General features: G+C 38.7%; 1 protein-coding gene across 2 annotated transcripts in view; it reads left to right on the plus strand.

Moving 5' to 3' along the window:
• Nucleotides 1-21,956, plus strand: part of LOC136027130 (uncharacterized) — a 95,309-nt gene that overhangs the window by 22,670 nt on the left and 50,683 nt on the right. For both annotated transcript variants that reach the window (XM_065704090.1, XM_065704091.1), the window contains exon 2: nucleotides 5,303-5,489. In XM_065704090.1, coding sequence (XP_065560162.1) covers nucleotides 5,303-5,489 — 187 coding nt within the window. The remainder of the gene's footprint in view (nucleotides 1-5,302; nucleotides 5,490-21,956) is intronic.

The raw sequence follows: 21,956 nt of genomic DNA on the forward strand, positions 1-21,956 counted from the left end.
AGGGTTATTGGGAAGTGTACATACGTTTTTAGGGGAAATTTTTTGTGTTGAAGGAGGGGAGGCGGGTCGGGGGGGGGGGGGGTTCAGGGAGAATCGTTCCTTGGAGAAATTTATCATGAGAGAAGAGAATTCCCATGAAGGGGCTGCAGGGTTTTCTAGCATTATTAAAAAAATAATGAGAAAAAAAAATTCAGCTGGAAGTAAGGAGCAGCATTAAAATCTAAGAAGAACAGAAATTATTACTTAAATAAGGGGGTTCATCTCCTCCACAATACCTTGCTTTTTACGCTAAAGTATTTTTAGTAATTTCAGCTATTTATTCTACGGCCTATGTGATTCAGGGGTCACTCTTAAATTATTGGGGCAAAATTCAAGCTTTAGTGCAAAGAGCGAGGTATTGATGAGGGGGCGAACTCCCTCAAATACGTAACAAAAATATACAAATATAGAATTTCATTACCTAAGTTAATTCGTAAGTTACGTATATTTATTACTAATAAAAACGTTCGTTAAAAAAAATAAAAAAGTTGTAGTTGCCTTTTTATGTAACCAGAAATTTAGGGCAACTAGGTCTCCTCCCCCACCCCCTTTTTTTTATCAAAATCGTTCGATCAAAACTATGAGAAAGTCATTTATCCGAAAAAAAATTCATATGCAAATTTTGTTTCAATTATTCCTGTCCGGTGAGCCAAAATTGAAACATGGATCAATTCGAAAACGTTCAAAAATTAAATATAAAAAACAAGTTTTTTTACTGTAAGTAAGGAGCGACATTAAAACTTAAAACGAACAGATTCCGTTTATGAAAGGGGTTGCCCCCTCCTCAACGCCTCTCTCTTTACGCTAAAGTTTTTTATGGCACTTGGTATCTACCAAGTGACATACAGGGATCGCAAATTCTGTCGGTCGGTCTGTCTGTCTGTCTGTCTGTCCCGGTTTGGCTACTTTAGACACTTCCAGGTAAGCTAGGCTGATGAAATTTGGCAGGCGTATCAGGAACCAGACTAGATTAAATTAGAAATTGTCTTTTCTCCGATTCGACCATCTGGGGGGAGGGAGGGTGTTTGACGGTTAAATCGAAAAAATTAGAAAAAATGGGGTATTTTAAACTTACGAACGGGTGATCGGATCTTAATGAAATTTGATTTCTGGAAGGATATCGTGTCTCAGAGCTCTTATTTTAAATCCCAACCGGAACCGGTGATATTGGGGGTAGTTGGGGGGGGGATCTAAAATATTGGAAAACCCTTAGAGTGGAGGGATCAGGATGAAACTTGGTGGGAAGCATAACTGGAACGGATCCGCTCTCTTTGGGGGAGTTGGGGGGGATTTTTTGTTCTGAAAAAATTAGGAAAAATGAGGTATTTTCAACGTACAAAGGAGTGATCGGATCTTAATGAAATTTCATATTAAGAAGATCCTAGTAACTCAGATCTCTTATTTTAAATCCCGGCCGGATCCAGTGTCATTGGGGGGGGGGGAGTGGAAATCTTGGAAAACGCTTAAAGCGGAGATATTTGGATGAAACTTGGTGGGAAGAATGAGCACAAGTCCAAGATACGTGATTGACATAACCGGACCGGATCTTCTCTCTTTGGTGGAGTTGGGGAGGGGGGAGTAATACGAAAAAATTAGAAAAAATGAGGTATTTGTAACTTACGAACCGGTGATCAGATCTTAATGAAATTTGATGCTTATAAGGATCTTGTGCTTTAGAGCTCTTATTTTGAATCCCAATCGGATTTGGTGACATTGGGGGAGTTGAAGGGGGAAACCGGAATTCTTGGAAAACGTGAAAGTTGAGGTATCTTTATCTTACGAATGGGTGCTCTAATCTTAATTAAACTTGATATATAGAAGGATCTTATGTCTCAGATGCTCCATTTTCAATTTGATTCCGATCCGGGGACATAGGGGGTTGGAGGGGGGAAACCGGAAATCTTGGAAAACGCTTAGAGTGGAGCGATCGGGATGAAAATTGATGGGAAGAATAAGCATAAGTTATAGATACGTGATTGACATAATTGGAACGGATCTGATCTCCTTGGGGGAGCCGAGGGGTGTTAATTTTAAAAAATTTAGGTATTTTTAACTTAAGAATGGGTGACCAGATCTTAATGAAATTTGATATTTAGAAGGAACTCATGTCTCAGAGCTCATTTTTCAAGTCCCGACCGGATCTGCTGACATTGAGGGTAGTTGGAGGGGAAACCGGAACTCTTGTAAAACGCTTGGAGTGGAGAAATTGGGATGAAACTTGGTGGGTAGAATAAGCAAATGTCGTAGATACGTGATTGACGTAATCGTACTGGATCCGCTCTCTTTAGGGTAGTTGGGAGGTGGGGTTCAGTGCTTTGGCGAGTTTGGTGCTTCTGGACGTGCTAGGACGATTAAAATTGGTCGGCGTGTCAGTGAGCTGCACGAATTGACTTGATAAAGTCGTTTTCCCCGATTCGACCATTTGGGGGGGCTGAAGGGAGAGGAAAAATTAGAAAAAATGAGGTATTTATGACTTACGAGTGGGTGACCGGGTCTTACTGAAATTTTGATATTTAGAAGGACCTCGTGACTCAGAGCTTTTTTTTAAATCCCAACCGGCATTAAGCCTCTGATTTTCTTTTTAAATCAATCTATTGATTGTTAGAATTTTGCTAGAGCTCATAACATATGAGCTCTTGGCTCTTCCGGCATCGTCACAAGTTGCATATGAGCTCTAACCTCTTGTTATTGCTTGAAAAAGTAGTGTCGTGAGAAAGAGTCAAACTTAGCGTAAAGAGCCAGGTGTTGAGGAGGGGACAACCCCTTTCATATACGGAATAATGTTTTTCGTTTTAAGTTTTAATATCGCTCCTTACTTGCAGTTAAAAATATTGTTTTTTATATTTAATTAATTCCAGGACGGATTTAGTTGAATCGACTTCTAAAAGACTATAATATTCAGTAATAAATGTGTTGGCACAGAGAAGTGGTTTTTTGACCTATAGCCCAATATGTTGGTGGTAAAAGTTTTTTATAGTACTTGATATTGATATTTACTTTAGAAAAGCTTATATTAGTTAAAGATATATCTGGTTCATTGAGGCATAAAATTAGGAGCTAATAAGAAAGTGGAGCTAATCAATTTGGCTTAATCAGAAAGACCTTACCAATAATGAGTTTATCAGCTATGTCAATTGAAAAAATTGTGAGGTTATTAAAATTATGTTAAAAAAAAATAACAGCCAGATTCAAACGCTGTTAAAAAAAAAATCGTAATAGTTATAATTCAAATTTGGTGCTAAAAATTAATATTAAATATTATCCATTAAAGGTCTGAATTTTTTTTCAAATCTAGCTTCCGACTGTTAAATTCTGGCTCGTAAGATAATTTAATTTAAAAATTGTTGCAAAAATGAACCGAGAAGATAGATTATTATTGCTACTACTAACAATTCACTGTATCGCCATGCCGCCTGGTCAAATGCTCTGATCAGCTTATTTGCAGATTTACAAGAAAGAAGTGCTAGCTCTTATATTAGGAGGGATCCATGTGAATTTTCGGTTGACGTAGGTCGGTCGATCCTAAGTCCAACGCTAAATGATATTGTAAGATGAGCTTTAAATAAAAAAGACATAGAAGTACTGACGGCTTACCCCAGCAAATTGACATTATTACTTGATTTATTGATTACTAATTGAAATTTACAATATCAGAAAAATAGTTGGATTCAAAAATTGTTAAAACCCAGCCTGGTATTTTTTTATGCTAAAACCAGACAACATTTTCTACTAGTTGACAGGATTGATTTTTTGAATCTGAGCATTTTCAGTGAAGTTGGCTTTTGTTTTTAGTTTCCGAAAATCGTCCTGCAATTGATTTAAAAGTCGAGGTACAGGCTGTTCAGATCAACTCGGTGCCATGGATGTGTTGGACCACATTCTGTCACTGTCTTCGATTTTCTGTTTGAAGAGGAACGACATCCAGCCACAATTTGTCTCATTTATGTCTGTACTTATGGGATTCGCCCAGAGACTCCAGGTCTTTCTTTACTGTGGCACGCCGTGATTTAGTTCCCCATCTTTGCTGATTCCTCCGCTGGTATGGCGGGTTTTAATTCAAGGAACTGGCGGGTCAGTTACATGTTTGGATACCCCATAACGTGCGCAAGCCACCTGAGCCTTCTACTCTTGACGATTGTGGATAACGAATACTTATGCATGAAACGGTCGTTGTTTATCCTATGGCTAAGTTTGAGGCGACAAATGGCTCCTTGGCATTTCCGATCAAAGATGTCAAGTGAGCGTTCTTCTGCCTTTATCAGTCAAGTTTCTCACCCATATAACAAAATGAAGCGGATATACGCCACATAGACTCGGATTTTGGTCTTCAGGCTTTTTTTATTTTAAATTTTTGATTTTAGTTTTATTGGTCGTATGTTGTTCTAAGTCTTTTTCTTTTCTATATTTATGTTTTTCTGAGGACGGCCCTTGTACATAAGGCCGAAATATTCATTCAAATTAGAATTCCACTGTCTTACGAAAATAATTCCCTATTGTTCTTCTTTTTTTATGTTTGTGATGGAAAGGCAGTGGTCTAGGTCGCTATTTATACAGAATCCATTTAAAATATTCTTTTCCTAACCAATGGTAAAGATTAAGTCAGTTAAAAATGAACAAATAATTTTTTTTTAAATCCACAAAAGAAGTTTCTCGGTAAAAATAAGCGGAAATTTACGCAAATCTTGTTCTATGACCCTTTAGATAATTCAACACTTTCCTTATTTAGTCCTTTTAATTTTTTTGTTTTTTTCATCTTTATTCTTATGCAAAATAAAAAACGGTAAGCTTTTTTCTAGCATTTTTGAAAGTAGTCAAATCTCTCTTAGGAAGCAGTTTGAACCCTGGGCCTTTCAACGTCGGAAGTAGAATGAATAGACATGCAATACATTTAAATAAATTAGATATCAAATGAAACACTGGATATAAAAAAAATAACATAAATTGAAATTCATCGTCCTGCATTTTTTGAGATGAATCATAAAATTTGAGTAAAAATAATAAAAGAAGTATATACAAGAAAAAAAAGTTAACCACACAGTTCAAACTGTCGTTGTTTCTACCGACTTTTACTCGTGCATTCTTAATTTGTGTGTATACATTTTCGATCAATATTCAAAGTTGTGTCCTACTCTATAATTTAAAATCCAACATTTATCTTCATTAGCCTCCCCAACCCCTTCCAACCAATGCCTCAAGTATGTTCACATTTAAGAAAGATACCCTGCTACATTTAATTTATCGTAAAAGGATATATCTTTTTTAGGTTGTTCCAGAACTAGGTTTATGTGTGTCTATTGATCGCCTTTTGAAAGTTGGTGATAGGATAGTGCCTCAGTCAGGTGATGGATCTTATGAAGTTGCGGTCACGTTTTCAGCTTATTTTTTCTGCCCTTTCATTGGAGAGATTATCGAGGGAAATATCTCAGGAATGACATCTGAATCAGTAAAAGGTAAAATTAAAACGATATTAAAAAAAAAATATCTTATGGATGCTAAGAGTGGAAGTGTCAGGGTGCAATTCTTTCCTGCAGAATTACAAAAAGATCTACGGTATGTGAAATACAAAATCTTCTAACGTTAGCCTATTAACGAAAACATCGACTCTTTTTGTTATGAGACCACATATAAATTCATTTTAATTTCTTAAAAATAATGATAATAGTTTGCTTAAACCTACCATACAAATAAAATGCACCCCTTTGTAATCTAGATTCGTATAATCCCTTTTGAATTAATTTTACACTCCTTCATTTTTCCCTGACAAATAAAGTTTAATGTCCTATTTTGTAAGTCCTATTCTGTGCACTCAAATCCTTTTAATCTGGGTCAGTAGTAATAGTAGTATTAGTAGTGGGCCGGAGAGCTTCAACTTGATACCCTCAGTCGTTCGTGAGATATTGCTGGTAAGTTCTTTAGACAACCAGCTTGCATATATTACCTTTTTATTTAGCTTTATGACAGCTTAAAATATCAATGAAAGTTTCAACTTAATACCCTTAGCCATTCCTGAGATATTGTTGATCTACCGTTCGACACCCAGCATGTACCTAATGCCTTTTCGTTTAGTTTACATACCCCTCACCTTCCCTTAAGCGCTTCATCTTGATACCCTATTCAGTGCCTGAATTATTGCATCTTTGTCATTTTGACAACCTGGATGTAGTTGAACTCTTTTGATTTAATCAAGTAGCAGTAGTAATAGTAGTAGCCCCGAAAATTTCAACTTAATACCCTTACCTCCTCCTGTCATATTTATGTTACGCACTTTGACAACCGGCATGTATATAGTTTGTTTCAGTTTAGTTTTACATCCCCATCAAATTTTCATGAAATTTTCAATCGAATACTCTATTTCAGTCCTAAGATTTTCTGCCTATGACATCTTGACAACCTGGGTACTCTTAAATTATTGAGTTAGTTCAAATGTACTAGTAGTAGCAGTAGAAGTAGTAACAATTGTAGCATTGATATTGGTAGCCCTGGAAATTTTGGCTCAATACTCTAGACATTGCTGGGATATTGTTTATACATCCTTTTGGTAACCCGCGTATGCACAGTGTGCTTTGATTCAGTTCCATATTCCCCTCAAATGTTCTAAAAGCTTCAGTTTAATGCTCTAAGCTGTTCCTGACATATTGCTGATGCGCCCTTTAGACAACCTACATGCACATAGTGTGTTTGATTTAGTTCAACACCAGCCCTTACCATTCCCTAAAATTTTTACCATAATATCCTCATCCTTAGCAATAGTAGCTTTGTAGTATCATTAGTAATAGAAGAAGCAATGTTTGCTTTGACTCAGTTCAACACTCCCCTCAACAATCTGTGAAAATTTCACCTTAATACCCTTAGCCTTGGTAATAGCAGCACTAGTGGCAGTAGCAGTAGTTGTGTGCACAAAGGGCCTTTTCGTTAGTTCAACATATCACTCAATATACCCTGAAAGTTTTAAGTTAACACTCTGAGCCGTTCCTGAGATATTCTCGGTATGCTCTTTGACAGCCTACTTCCACATTGCATGATCTGATTTCATTTGAAATACTATGTGGACACAGGTCATCAAAAGACTATATAAGTTGTATCCCAATAACAGCTCAGAGTATTAAATTGAAACTTTCAAGGCATATCGAAGAGGATTTTTGATCAACCAGAAGATACTATATATGTACTTCTGCTGCTACCTCTACTGCAAATACTACAACTTCTAAGGCAAAGGGTATTATAGTGAAATTTTCAGGAAATTTTCGGGAGGGTGTTAAACTAAATAAAAAGATGCATTAAAATTCATTTTTCAGAGACAGTTGAAGGAATATAAAATTAAATCAAAAGGCACTATGCGTATACAAGTTGCCAAAAGGGCATATGTGCAATATACTAGGAACACCTTGGAGTTTTACGTTGGATGTTTCAGAGCAAGTTATAGTCCAGGACTTTTAGCTCAAAAAAGGGTCGAACCCGGACAAAATTGCAATATAAACGAAAATGGTACCAAAATGATCAGAAAAAAATTCTGTACAACATACTAAAAGTCCCCATAAATCCGAGTGGGGCGAGTACCCGAAAAACAGGGGAAAAGGGGGAAATGCGGGGGAAAATGGGAAAAATGCCGAACATGCCCAGAAAATAGTTTAAAGTGAGTTTTCTGGGGTTTTCACATACGCTGATTACGAAATTGACATCTAAAATTCAGTATAGAAAAAGAGTACTACGGAAAACGGGGGAACAGGGGAAAGAGGGGAGAAAAGAGAAGAATACAGGGTAGGGGTAGAAAGCGGTTTGGAAGATATTTTCTGGGGTATTCCTATCTGGTGATTATGAAATTGAGATATAAAATGATATACAAAAATCGATTAACATGAAACGGGGAAATGGGGGGGGGGGGAGGGAGGGGAAAAAGGAAAATATACAGGGTAGGGGTAGAAAGCATGTGGAAATGTGTTTTCTAGGGTTTTTCTATCTGCTGATTATAAAATTGACATCTAAAACAAAGTTCGAGAACAAATACAGGAGATCTATAGAGGTTCGGCTACCCCATAGGTTCGGAAAAGGCAAAAAAAAATTCGAGAAAGAAATACGGAAAAATACTGAAATTACATTATTCCGTATTCCTCGCCGTTATCGACAAGCGCGTGGGTTCGTCAACATAATCCTGTTCTAATTCGACATCCAGTAAGAGAAGCAAGGTAGACTAGTCACCGCGGAGTTCCAGTGCCGACGACAAAACCTATCCTGACGGAATGACATCTAGCGGATCCAATAGTCCCCAGTCTGCGTGGATGCTTACACATGACGGGTCGAAACTGATGGGTCTAGAGTACAGTTCTAGTGAACAGCACGTTACTGCAACCGCAGCACGAATACAGAGAGATACTAAGGATCTACTGACGTTTCTTGAATTCCTTCTAGAGAACTCTCCTTTCACTAGTTCCACAGAGCTTAGAAGTATAGGTTCCGGGCTGATTGCCCATAAAGGCGTCAATACAGAGGATGCTAAAGCTGTAGGTGAGCTGATCCTCCAGCGCATGGATGGCCAATCCGTCGAAAGTTTTTCATTCAGGAAGAAAGACAAAGTCGTTACACTGGCATCCGATGGGAACATTAGGATAAATGGCGAGATTTTGCATATCGATCCTCCACTGCTTTTTCAACGTCTTTCGACTGCTGCCCATACATCTGAAAATGACATGGCAGAAACTCTACGTTACGAACTGTGCAGTTATCCGCCCGCTTTGTTTGAGAATCCTGGCATAATGCGTCAGCCAGACAAACCTGCACTAGCGAAAGCAATATGGAAAGAAGCGAACACGGACTCGATTCACCACCTGCCAGTGTCAGATCGTGTCACTGTAGTTGACGGAGGTTGGCTGCTTCAGCAAGTACCTTGGAAGATTGGTGATACTTATGATTCAATCTGTGACAGCTATGTTTGTTTCGTTACTCGACGCTGTACCTCCCCTACTGTTGTCTTCGATGGATACAGCGCTGGTCCAACCACGAAAGATGCTACGCACAACCGACGGTGTAAGGGAAGCCAGTATCAAATGATCGATTTCAGTTTAGGGATGAAGCTCCAGAAAAAGAAGGAAGAGTTTTTGAGCAACTCTCAGAACAAACAGCGAATTATAAGCTACATCGGGGAAAAACTCAGAGCCAAAGGATTTGAAGTCGTCCATGCGAAGGACGATGCTGACTATCTAATCGTGAAGACTGCCGTAAAGAAAGCAGAAAACTCTGAAACAATAGTTCTTGGCAACGACACTGACCTTCTGATTCTACTCTTGTATCACCTCCCGCCTAATGCAAAAACACTTTACTTCGAATCGTCAACGAACGCAAAAGAAGCGATAACACGGTTCTGGTGCCTCAACGAAGTGCAAAAAAAAATGGGAGAAGTATCCAGGCTGCTTCTGGTAGGGCACGCACTCTTGGGATGTGACACGACCTCACGAGTTTTCGGACTTGGAAAGCAAGCTGTGCTACCTCTTTTGAAGAAGAGCGAAGTGTTCAGAAAAAAATGCAAAGTGTTTCTGGATGAATCATCGTCCAAAGATGAAATTGTGAAAGCGGGTGAATATCTTCTCCTCAGCTTGTATAAAGCACGACCAAACGAAGATCTCACTAAGCTGCGACATCGAATTTTCTTGGAAAAAGTTTCTTCGTCTAATACTACGGCGTTTGTTAAGCCTGAAAGGCTTCTGCCAACCGAAGCTGCAGCTTCATTCCACTCCCAGCGAGTGCGCCTCCAGGTATCCCGTTGGAAAGGGGAACCAGCTGACCTCGACCCGGCTGACTGGGGTTGGGTCCTCAGAGACCATAAATACTCACCTGTGATGACCCATTTGTTGCCCGCACCTCAGACTCTTTTGAGTGTCGTGAGATGCAACTGTAAGACAGGCTGCGAGAACTCGCGATGCAGCTGCAAGAAAAATGGATTAGCGTGTACGTTCGCGTGCGGAGAATGTTAGGGTATCAACTGTTTGAACAGGGACAACGAGATTGTCGAAGACGAGGAGCTCGACTAGTGATATCAATGCTGTGTTTTTCAAGTCAACTATGCTGCCTTCGAAAGTGCGAATTTTACATATAATAGCCATTTTATATATAACTGCCAAGCGGTTGTTTTCTTTATGTTTAGTAATTCAAATGGTTGTAAGAAATGTCTGTGATTCAAGAAAGTACAAGTTTGATACTTAAGCGAGTTATTTTGTCCATAGGCCTACTTATTAGCCATTAGCAGCTGGCTCAGGAGTCAGGCCTCCCTTCCCCTTTTCCGTTGTTTCCTCCAGTTTTGTTCGGTTTTCATGGTTCTCGTTTTCTTTCCTTCATTTTAGGGGTCAGTTTCGTGATCAGCAGATAGAAAAACCCCAGAAAACACATTTCCACATGCTTTCTACCCCTACCCTGTATATTTCCCTTTTCCCCTCCCCCCCCCATTTCCCCGTTTTATGTTAATCGATTTTTTTATATCATTTTATTTCTCAATTTCGTAATCACCAGATAGGAATACCCCAGAAAATATCTTTCAAACCGCTTTCTACCCCTACCCTGTATTCTTCTCTTTTCTCCCCTCTTTCCCCTTTTCCCCCGTTTTCCGTGGTACTCTTTTTCTATACTGAAATTTAGATGTCAATTTCGTAATCAGCGTATGTGAAAACCCCAGAAAACTCACTTTAAACTATTTTCTGGGCATGTTCGGCATTTTTCCCATTTTCCCCCGCATTTTCCCCCTGTTTTTCGGGTACTCGCCCCACTCGGATTTATGGGGACTTTTAGTATGTTGTACAGAATTTTTTTCTGATCATTTTGGTACCATTTTCGTTTATATTGCAATTTTGTCCGGGTCAAACCCTAAAAGTCCTGGACTATTATTGGGGATACTAAACAATATCAAAAGATGAACCCTAGTACTTGTAACTGCGACTAATTGCGACTGTGACTCTACCTACTTTTGATTATGACTGTGACTACTTGTAACTGTAATTGTGACTACTTGCATCTGGTCCTGCTTACGGTTGCGACTGAACCTACTTGGAACTGCGACTATGACTGCGTGCAACCTTGATTGCTTCTGCTATTGCTACCACTACTGCTGCTACTGCTACCAGAGAATGAATCAAAGGAATTTTGAAGTTTGCGGAATATACAATGTCTGTAAAATGGAATAGGGTATTAAGTTGGAACTTCTAGGGAAAGTTCAGGGATTTAAAACCGTTGTCCATATGGTGCGATTCGAAGTTCCCAATTCCATCTGAATAGAGCCTTTCTTGTTAGGATTTATAGTGGTGTAGCCATACCACGTATTTTGCATTTAGTTCTGTTTTACCAAATGTTTAGTAAATGTGATTGTCTAAAAATGGAGCCTGCGTTTTTTGAATACTATGTTTCTGCTGCTATTCTCCCCATGGACCCCATAACTTGTATCTTATTATAATATATAGTCTCTCGGACCCATGTGCCAAGCTTTGTATGCTTGTGCTGTTAGAAAACTAGCCACGAATGGCAAATTATCATTTTTGACATTTAATGTTTGTTGTTGTTTTCGAACTTTTGATGTTCTTTTCTTTATTTGAAACAATGTATATAAATTTATGCAATTTAATCACAACTCAATAATATTTGGCTACTACATTCTTGGTGCATATAAAAGCTCCGCCCATTTCCTCGTCCATCAAGAATTCAGTGTATATCGCTCAGTCAGTGACAGTGAATCATGGTGAGAATTTGTATTATTCGTGATTACGAAAGTAGAAAGAAATTGGAGTGAGCCGGCGAAGGGGTTCGCTACTGTTCCATCTCACAGGCATGACTTAACCGAGTGGTCTGTATAGGATTTCTAAGGGGGGGGTTAGTACCTTCATTTTGTTTACTACTTAGTTTCAGCTTCATTTTCAAATCCTAAAATAAAACATAAATCACTATTAAACTGAAATTTATAATTCTCTTTCAAAATAATAACAAATTTAATTGTTGCTAGATTGGATGATATACTGATTGGGCATCAATCTAGGGGTGAATTTAAATAACGAGTTAAAAAATAATTTAAACCCTCTTCATTATGCAACCCATTGGGTATAACAACGTAAGCCCATTCATCCTTATTATGGCACTTGGTATTAACCAAGTGACATAGCAACTGCAAATTCTGTCGGTCGGTCCGGGTTTTGCTACTTTAGGCACTTCCAGGTAAGCTAGGACGATGAAATTTGGCAGGCTTATCAGGGACCGGACCAGATCAAATTAAAAAATAGTCGTTTTCCCGATTTGACCATCGGGGGTGGGGGGGGGCTGTTAATTCGGAAAAAATAGAAAAAATGAATTGTTTTAACTTGCGAACGGTTGATCAGATCTTAATGAAATTTGATGTTTGGAAGGATATCATGTCTCAGAGCTGTTATTTTCAATCCCTACTGGATCTGGTGACATTTGGGGGGAGTTGGGAGGGGGAAACCTAAAATCTTAGAAAACACTTAGTGGAGGGATCGGGATGAAACTTGGTGGGAAAAATAAGCACAAGTCCTAGATACATGATTGACATAACCGGAACGAATCCGCTCTCTTTGGTGTATTTTTTTTTTTGGGGGGGGGGTAATTCTGAAAATTTGAAAAAATGAGGTATTTTTAATTTATGAACGGGTGATCTGATCTCAATGAAATTTGACATTTAGAAGGATATCGTGTCTCAAAGCTCTTATTTTAAATCCCGACCGGATCTTGTGACATTGGGGGGAGTTTGGGGGGGGGACCTAAAATCATGGAAAACGCTTAGATTGGAGGGATCGGGATGAAACTTGGTGGGAAAAATAAGCAGAAGTCTTAGATACGTGATTGACATAATTGGAATGGATCCGCTCTATTGGGGGGGGGGGGGTTAATTCTGAAAAATTAGAAAAAATTACGTATTTTCAACTTACGAAGGAGTGATCGGATCTTCATGAAACTTCATATTTAGAAGGACCTCGTAACTCAGATCTCTCATTTAAATCTCAACCCGATCCAGCGTCATTGGGGGGAGCAGCTGGGGGTGGACCAGAAATCTTAGAAAATACTTAAAGTGGAGATTTTGTAAGTTCTGTTGCTGTTACTAATGCCACCTAGAAACGGGTGCCAAAGTTGTTATTAAGGCTTCTGTAATTTTTACATGGTTTTATGGTTTTGTTTCAAACTAAAAATTCCCAGTATATTAATATTTAACAAACAAATGCTGCATATGTTGTGGTAGGCCTACAAACCTTGAGACCCTGTCTATCAATCTCAATCTAAATAACAAAAATCTGTTCTTTTAATTTTGATCCCGTTAATTTTCAGCCATTGACAAATGGTTGTTCAAATGTGTTTTTTCTTTTTTTGCAGCCATGAAACAAAGTACATTGACTCAGTTCCTAGTCAAGAAGAACAAGAATAAATCCGATTCGTCTTCTGATTCTGAATCAGTTGTAAAACTCGACAGTTCCCCTTCCTCTTCTGAATCATCTGATGATGAAGAAACCTCCGAATCTAGCTCAACTGATAATCAAGAAGCGAGAAAACACAAGAGTAGTCTGAAGCCAAACAAACCGAGTACTAACCAGAAGAAGCCGAAAATATCCAACAAGCCCAGAAAAATCAAAAATCGAAATAAATTCTGTGATAAGTGGAAAATGGATCCTGAACTAGGCGGGTTTATTAGTAAATCTGATATGAAAAGTCAGCATGCTCATTGTAATTTATGCAAGAAAGATATTCGAGGAAGTATCTACAATATCAAGAGACATGTCAAGTCTACATTTCACAAGCAAAACGTGCAGACTATGAAATGCACAGTGCCTGTTGACCAGTTTGTGCAAACACCGGAAGTGCAGAAGAAGCAGTTTTTTGACGATTCAGTTAAAGATGCTGAGTTACGCCTGGCAGGTTGGGTTGCTAAAGAGGATATTTCTATAAGAAAAACTGACTCATTGCTACAAGTCATGAAATCATGTTTCCCAAATGATGCTGTTTGCCAAGCATTAGCCTCGTCGAGAACCAAGACGACTGGAATAATCAAGAATGTTCTTGCCACAGAGGAAAAAGTGCATCTTGCAAATTGGTTAAAGAATAACAAGTTCGCCATTATTGTAGATGAATCTACGGACAAGTCATGGGCCAAAGTTTTGGTCATCATTGCAAAGTATGTGGATGCTAATTACAATGTTCGTGAAGATTTTTTGGGTCTTGTTGACGTGCACGACGCGTCAAGTGCCGGCCAGAAGAACCTGATTATGAAATGTCTTTCGGACCTTGGTATACCTATACAAAATTTAATGGGTATAGGCTTCGATAATGCTAGTGTGAATACTGGGTCTGTGAAAGGACTAGGGGTGCTGCTTAAAGAGGAAGTACCAAATTTGTTCATTCTTGGTTGTACAAGTAACTCGCTCGCGTTATGTGCAACATACGCCACCAAAAAGCTACCAGAGGGCTTGGAAGTATTCATTCACGACTTTGTAAACTATATTGCAAGCAGCCCAAAGCGCCAGGACGAGTTGAAAAAGTGTCAAGAAATTTGCACGTGTAGAGAGCCACCGCCTACTTCAAGTGGCAAACACAAGATGGCTATCATTGGAAGCCTCTGTCAAGAGAATCCTAGAACAGTGGAGTGCACTGATGCGGTTCTTCGCAAGCCACGGAGAAGGTGATGCAGCAGGAGACAAATCTTCGAAAGAATAGACAAGTCGGATTTTGGCTTGTATGAAGGACCCAAAGATTAAAGGTTACCTGTACTTTATTGCCTTTGTCCTTGAAAAGGTAAACGAACTGAATATAGAGTTCCAGAGCAGTAAAACTCGCAATCATAGGCTCTAGCAGAGTTCCAGAGTGACTTATCTTGCTCTTTTGAGATGCTTTGTGACAAAAGAAGCAATAGCAATCGCAGGAGATCCATTCAGGGTCCAACTAATTCCACCAAATTTCCTAAAACTGGAGGAGCTCAAGCTTGGGCCGAACACCCTGAACTATATCACTACATCGTCTAGCGCAGGTCAGCTGAATAGGCAGCAAGTGCAAACAATCCATACAAACTGTTTGAGCTTTCTCGTCGAAATGTGCTTGCAGGTATCAACAAGAATTGATTACAAAGATGAAACATTGGTGAACCTTCGTTGTATAGATCCTACCGTGGCCGTTTCTGGAAAAGTAGATACTATTGTTCCACTCATGATCCGTTACCCGAACCTGCTTGGCGACAGCGAAGCTGAAAGTGACACTCTACGAGATAAGCTGGAAGTTCAGTGGACTAAGCTGACCGACAGTAAAGAGGATCTCCCGAAATTTGAACCCAGCGATGATCCTGGAATCTTTTGGAAGCAGCTGAGAGACGTCAAGGACTGCATATCTAGGCCAGTATATTTGGAATTTCCAAGTTCATGTTGACATTGTGTCCTCTTCCTCATTCCAGCGCAAGCGCAGAAAGGCAATTTTCTATTTTGAACAATTTGAAAACAAAAATTAGAAATCGTCTCCAAACTGAAACTGTGAGTGCACTGATGTTTGCAAAGCAATATGTGATCAGACGCTCCGCCGATGCTGGAAGCAGCAACTCCTGGAAAATAGATGACAGTCTTCGTCTTTCATTCCAGAAGTGGAAGGGAGCATCGAGATCCACAAAAGTAAATCTCTTTTGTAGCAACGCAACTGGCGTCGATCAAAATGAGAAAGTGGAAATAGATTTTTGCGACTGATTCAAGAGTCATTCTTATTTTTTTCGAAAATGATCTTAGGTACAATAGAAAATGATCTCTAATAAACCAGTGATTTGGATAAAAAAAAGCTGGGCATCCGTAAAGGAACAGTAAACTTGACTCAAAGTTGACTCGGGGAGCTAGCTGACATATCAAGAATGTACCCTGAGTCGATATTGAGAGTAACAAAAATTCTAGTTACGACCAATGCAGTTTCCGGGCAGTTTCCGAAAATTCGATTTTTGGTTTAGTAGAAAAAAAAGCAAAAGGTTTGTGTGCCGCAACTAGGAATCGAACCCACACCGTTTTACCGGTGAGACGTTTGACTATGGTCTACACGTAAAAAGGCGAACTTTTACAGTACATAAGTGCATAATTACAGTGCATAAGGGGCAAGGGCCTGCCAGCTAGCTCTTGGAACAATAAGGAGGGGTTTCGAGATAACAAAGAAGGGGGATCCTGTCGACAATAAGTCCCTGTACATTTATCTAAGCCCCTCAGGCCGTTTTGATGGCCGAAAGTTGCCTAGTCAAGTTTACTGTACCTTTAAAGCTTCTTTACTGTCTAGTTTTGCTAGATGAGTCGAATAATAGTCCTGCTTTCGACCACATGCTTTACGCACTGCTTAAATCCGAGTGTATTTTTCTCTTGTTTTCCGCTAGAAAAAACCTTTAGCCTCGGAAATCTTTGCCTATAAAAACTACCTCAGTTCACTAAGCTCAGTTCACTGAAAGATAAAGACTTTTCGAAACTAGCGTAAACTACTCTCGAATTGTATGCAGTGTGTAATGCAATGCAACTGCAACTTGATAAACTGGACAGCTATAGTAAAACTGGTTCGAAAACATAGTTCAAATATGAGTAAGAAGGTGCAAGAAGACGTTCTGCACTGCCGCAGCCGTAGTTTGTACTCGAGACGCGCCGTGTATGGTGCCCAAGGAAAAATAGATCTTGACAAAAACGGCTGTCTGGAATCCGAAAGGTGAAGCCTGGCTTTGATTGACAGTTGCAACTGTGAAGCAAAGATAGATATTTGAAAGGGACATCTAGGAAATACTGGTAGACAGTGACATTAGCTATCATAATTATCATGAAAATGCGGAAGGGTTGGCTTGACTGTCCGGAAGCCCCAGGTGTCTGGAAAATGAAGCCGGGCTTGAAGATTCTTACTAACAATAATTTATTTTATGCTCGTGTGATCCCGCTTGAAACACCTTGAAATAATTTTTGGAAGTTTTGAATAACATATCAAAAACAAATGTTTTTAGACATTTAGATGTTTCGTAATTTTGTATAGCTGTCTTCATTTGAATAGCTCACAGATACAAAATTTAAGGTAATCCGATAACATATTTATGAAAAAATACAACTAGATCACCTTTGGAAGAAAGAGTACATTTGTTTTCAAAAAGTACTGCTTTTCTTAAAATGCTACTTTTTTCAAATGTACTACCAACTCACTACTTTGAAAAAATGTACTAAAAAGAGTACAATTTTTCTATCGCTGGCAACTCAAAGCGCCACGCAGCTTATTACGCATGTGCGTACAATGCTTTAGTGAAAATAACAAAGGTATTCGTAGAAATGCTGTAATCTTTGTGTGATCGAAAACGCGACTAAAAGTTTTAATTGATCAACACCAAGCAGGATTACGCGAAAATTGCATATTTAACAAAAATTTTGTGTAGCACTTATGTAGCACCCTGTTCTCGAGAAAAATAGCACACTTTAGACAGGAGCAGGTAGCAACCCTGTCAGTGAATCATGGTGAGAATTTGTATTATTCGTGATTACGAAAGTAGAAAGAAATTGGAGTGAGCCGGCGAAGGGGTTCGCTACTGTTCCATCTCACAGGCATGACTTAACCGAGTGGTCTGTATAGGATTTCTAAGGGGGGGGTTAGTACCTTCATTTTGTTTACTACTTAGTTTCAGCTTCATTTTCAAATCCTAAAATAAAACATAAATCACTATTAAACTGAAATTTATAATTCTCTTTCAAAGTAATAACAAATTTCATTGTTGCTAGATTGGATGATATACTGATTGGGCATCAATCTAGGGGTGAATTTAAATAACGAGTTAAAAAATAATTTAAACCCTCTTCATTATGCAACCCATTGGGTATAACAACGTAAGCCCATTCATCCTTATTATGGCACTTGGTATTAACCAAGTGACATAGCAACTGCAAATTCTGTCGGTCGGTCCGGGTTTTGCTACTTTAGGCACTTCCAGGTAAGCTAGGACGATGAAATTTGGCAGGCTTATCAGGGACCGGACCAGATCAAATTAGAAAATAGTCGTTTTCCCGATTTGACCATCGGGGGTGGGGGGGGGGGGGCTGTTAATTCGGAAAAAATAGAAAAAATGAATTGTTTTATCTTACGAACGGTTGATCAGATCTTAATGAAATTTGATGTTTGGAAGGATATCATGTCTCAGAGCTGTTATTTTCAATCCCTACTGGATCTGGTGACATTTGGGGGGAGTTGGGAGGGGGAAACCTAAAATCTTAGAAAACACTTAGTGGAGGGATCGGGATGAAACTTGGTGGGAAAAATAAGCACAAGTCCTAGATACATGATTGACATAACCGGAACGAATCCGCTCTCTTTGGTGTATTTTTTTTTTTTTTGGGGGGGGGGGTAATTCTGAAAATTTGAAAAAATGAGGTATTTTTAATTTACGAACGGGTGATCTGATCTCAATGAAATTTGACATTTAGAAGGATATCGTGTCTCAAAGCTCTTATTTTAAATCCCGACCGGATCTTGTGACATTGGGGGGGGGGAGTTTGGGGGGGACCTAAAATCATGGAAAACGCTTAGATTGGAGGGATCGGGATGAAACTTGGTGGGAAAAATAAGCAGAAGTCTTAGATACGTGATTGACATAATTGGAATGGATCCGCTCTATTGGGGGGGGGGTTAATGCTGAAAAATTAGAAAAAATTACGTATTTTCAACTTACGAAGGAGTGATCGGATCTTCATGAAACTTCATATTTATAAGGACCTCGTAACTCAGATCTCTCATTTTAAATCTCAACCCGATCCAGCGTCATTGGGGGGAGCAGCTGGGGGTGGACCAGAAATCTTAGAAAATACTTAAAGTGGAGAGATCAGGATGAAACTGGATGGGAAGAATAAAAATCTTTCTAAAATACGTCACTGACATAACCGGACCGGTTCTGTTCTCTTTGGTGGAGATGGGGGGGGGGGGGTAATTCGGAAAATGAGGTATTTGTAACTTACGAAAGGGTGATCAGATCTTAATGAAATCTGATATTTCGAAGGATCTTGTGCTTTATAGCTCTAATTTTAAATTCCGACCAGATCCTGTGACATTGAGGGGAGTTGGAGGGGGAAACCGGAATTCTTGGAAAACGTGAAACTTGGGGTATTTTTATCTTACGTATAGGTGATCAGATCTTAATGAAACTTGATATATATATAGAAGGATCTTATGTCTCAGATGCTCCATTTTCGACTCGAATTGGATCCGGGGACATAGGGGGTTGGAGGAGGGAAACAGAAATCTTGGAAAACGCTGAGAGTGGAGAGATCGGGATGAAACTTGATGGGAAGAATAAGCACAACTTCTAGATACGTGATTGACATAATTGAAAAGGACCCGTTCTCTTTGTAGGAGCTGGGGGGGTGTTAATTTGGAAAAACTATAAAAAATGAGGTATTTTTAACCTAAGAACGGGTGACCGGATCTTAATGAAATTTGATATTTAGAAAGAATTCATGTCTCAGAGCTATTATTTCAAATCCCGACCAGATCTGTTGACATTGGGAGGAGTTGGATGGGGAAATCTTGGAAAACGCTTGGAGTGGATGAATCGGGATGAAGCTTGGTGGATAGAATAAGCAATAAATAACACAGAGAGATAAAACTCCACAAAAAAAAACCTTAAACGAGACTACGGCCAGTAGAGAGGAATGATTAAAACAACGCGGATATTTCGCCTGTATCCAAACTAGGCGTCCTCAGCACAAGATAAATTTATTGTCATGTCTGGCCATTTCGGCTTTAGAACTTTCATACTAAGCAAATGTCCTTGATACGTGATTGACGTAACCGTACTGGATTCGCTCTCTTTGGGGGATTTGGGGGGAGGGGTTCAGTGATTTGGCGAGTTTGGTGCTTCTGGGCGTGCTAGGACGATGAAAATTGGTAGGCGTGTCAGGGAGCTGCACGAATTAACTTGATAAAGTCGTTTTCCCAAGTTCGACTTTCTGGGGGCTAAAGGGAGAGGAAAAATTAGAAAAAAATGAAGTATTTATAACTTATGAGTGGGTGATCGGATCTTAATGAATTTTGATGTTTTGAAGGACCTCGTGACTCAGAGCTCTTATTTTAAATCCTGACCGGCATTAAGTCTCTCATTTTCCTTTTAAATCAATCTATTGATTCTTAGAATTTTGCTAGAGATCATGCCATATGAGCTCTTGGCTCTCTGCTCTTCCGACCTTGTGACAAGTGCCATATGAGCTCTTAGCTTTTGTTAAAGAATTGGAACAAAATTCTAACTTTAGTGTAAAGAGTGAGGTATTGACGAGTGGGTGAACCCTCTCATATCTATAGTAAAAATGTACGAATATAGAATTTCGTTACTTAAGTTAATTCGTAAGTTACGTATATTTATTACTAATAAAAAGTTTCGCAAATAAAAATAAAAGTTCTGGTTTGGTGCTTCTGGACGTGTTAGGACAAAGAAAATTGGTAGGCGTGTCAGGGAGCTGCACAATTTGACTTGATAAAGTGGTTTTCCCAGATTCGACCATCTGGGGGGCTAAAGGGAGAGGAAAAATTAGAAAAAAATAGGTATTTATAACTTACGAGTGGGTAATCGGATCTTAATGAATTTTGATATTTAGAAGGACATCGTGACTCAGAGCTCTTATTTTAAATCCTGACCAGCATTAAGCCTCTGATTTTTCTTGTAAATCAATCTATTGATTCATAGAATTTTGCTAGAGCTCATACCATATGAGCTCTTGGCTCTTAGCTCTTCTTGCCTCGTCACAAGTGTCATATGAGCTCTTAGCTCTTGTTTTTTCCCTGTATTCAAACGTATTGTTTTTAAACTGATCACTAATGTTATACCATGAATACCATAGTGTACATTGAGTTAAAGCTATTTCATAATCAGAGTCTCGATCTAACGTGATTGGATTACTTGTGTAAGACTGTTCGATTTCACTGTCGTTGCCAATAATAATAATCAAAACCATCTATTAGAAAAGTTTTTTTTTTTCATTAGATTCATATTCTGAGATAGATGTTATAAAAAATATTGGAGTCATTTTTCTTAATAATTTCATTTTTGAAGAATGAATTGAGCAGATCAATAGCTTCATCTCTCACTTCATCAGATATATCTCCAGCGGCAAACTGAGACGTTTTTCTAATTCACTAGATTTCACACCTCTGAATCTCAAACGTTAGCGTAAAGAGCGGGGCGTTGATGAGGAAGCAGCCCCTTTCTCATACGAAGTAATTTCTGTTCGTTTTAAGTTTTAATGTCGCTCCTTACTTTCCTTTACTTTCCTTACTTTTACTAGATTTCACACCTCTCATCTTTCCGCCATATCTTTGATTAAGCGTTCCTGATTCATCTATTGCCTCTTTTTAATATTGATAATTCTTTAAATATAATCTAGGCATTTCAGAACAGAATCTCTTAGGATCATAGACCCTATTGATTTATCTCAAAAGTTCTTCATCCATTCCAGAATCGACATTATTAATGAAATTTATTTTTTTCGAGGTGAAATAGGTTGATTTTAGTGAGCTTGCTTGAAAACTTGCTGCGTTGGTTAAAGATTGATCCAGAATCGTCTTCTTAAGTTTTTAACTGCAAGTAAGGAGCGATATTAAAACTTAAAACGAACAGAAATTAATCTGTATATTTAGCGTCCCCTCCACAACGCTAAAGTTTGACTCTTTCTACTTTTTAAAACAATAAAAAGCTTTAGCGTAAAGAGCGTGGTGCTGAGGAGGGGACATCACCTTTCATATACGGAATAATTTCTGTTCGTTTCTAGTTTTAATGCCGCTCCTTACTAGTAGTTAAAAAACTTGTTTTTATTTATTTAATTTTGGAATGTTTTTTAATTAATGTATATTCTGATCTTGGCTCGCTGCACATGAATAATTAAAACGAAATTTGCATATTATTTTTTTTTGCATAAATGGCTTTCTCATAGTTT

Source organism: Artemia franciscana, chromosome 5 (genome assembly GCF_032884065.1).
Source record: "Artemia franciscana chromosome 5, ASM3288406v1, whole genome shotgun sequence".
NCBI lineage: Eukaryota > Metazoa > Arthropoda > Branchiopoda > Anostraca > Artemiidae > Artemia > Artemia franciscana.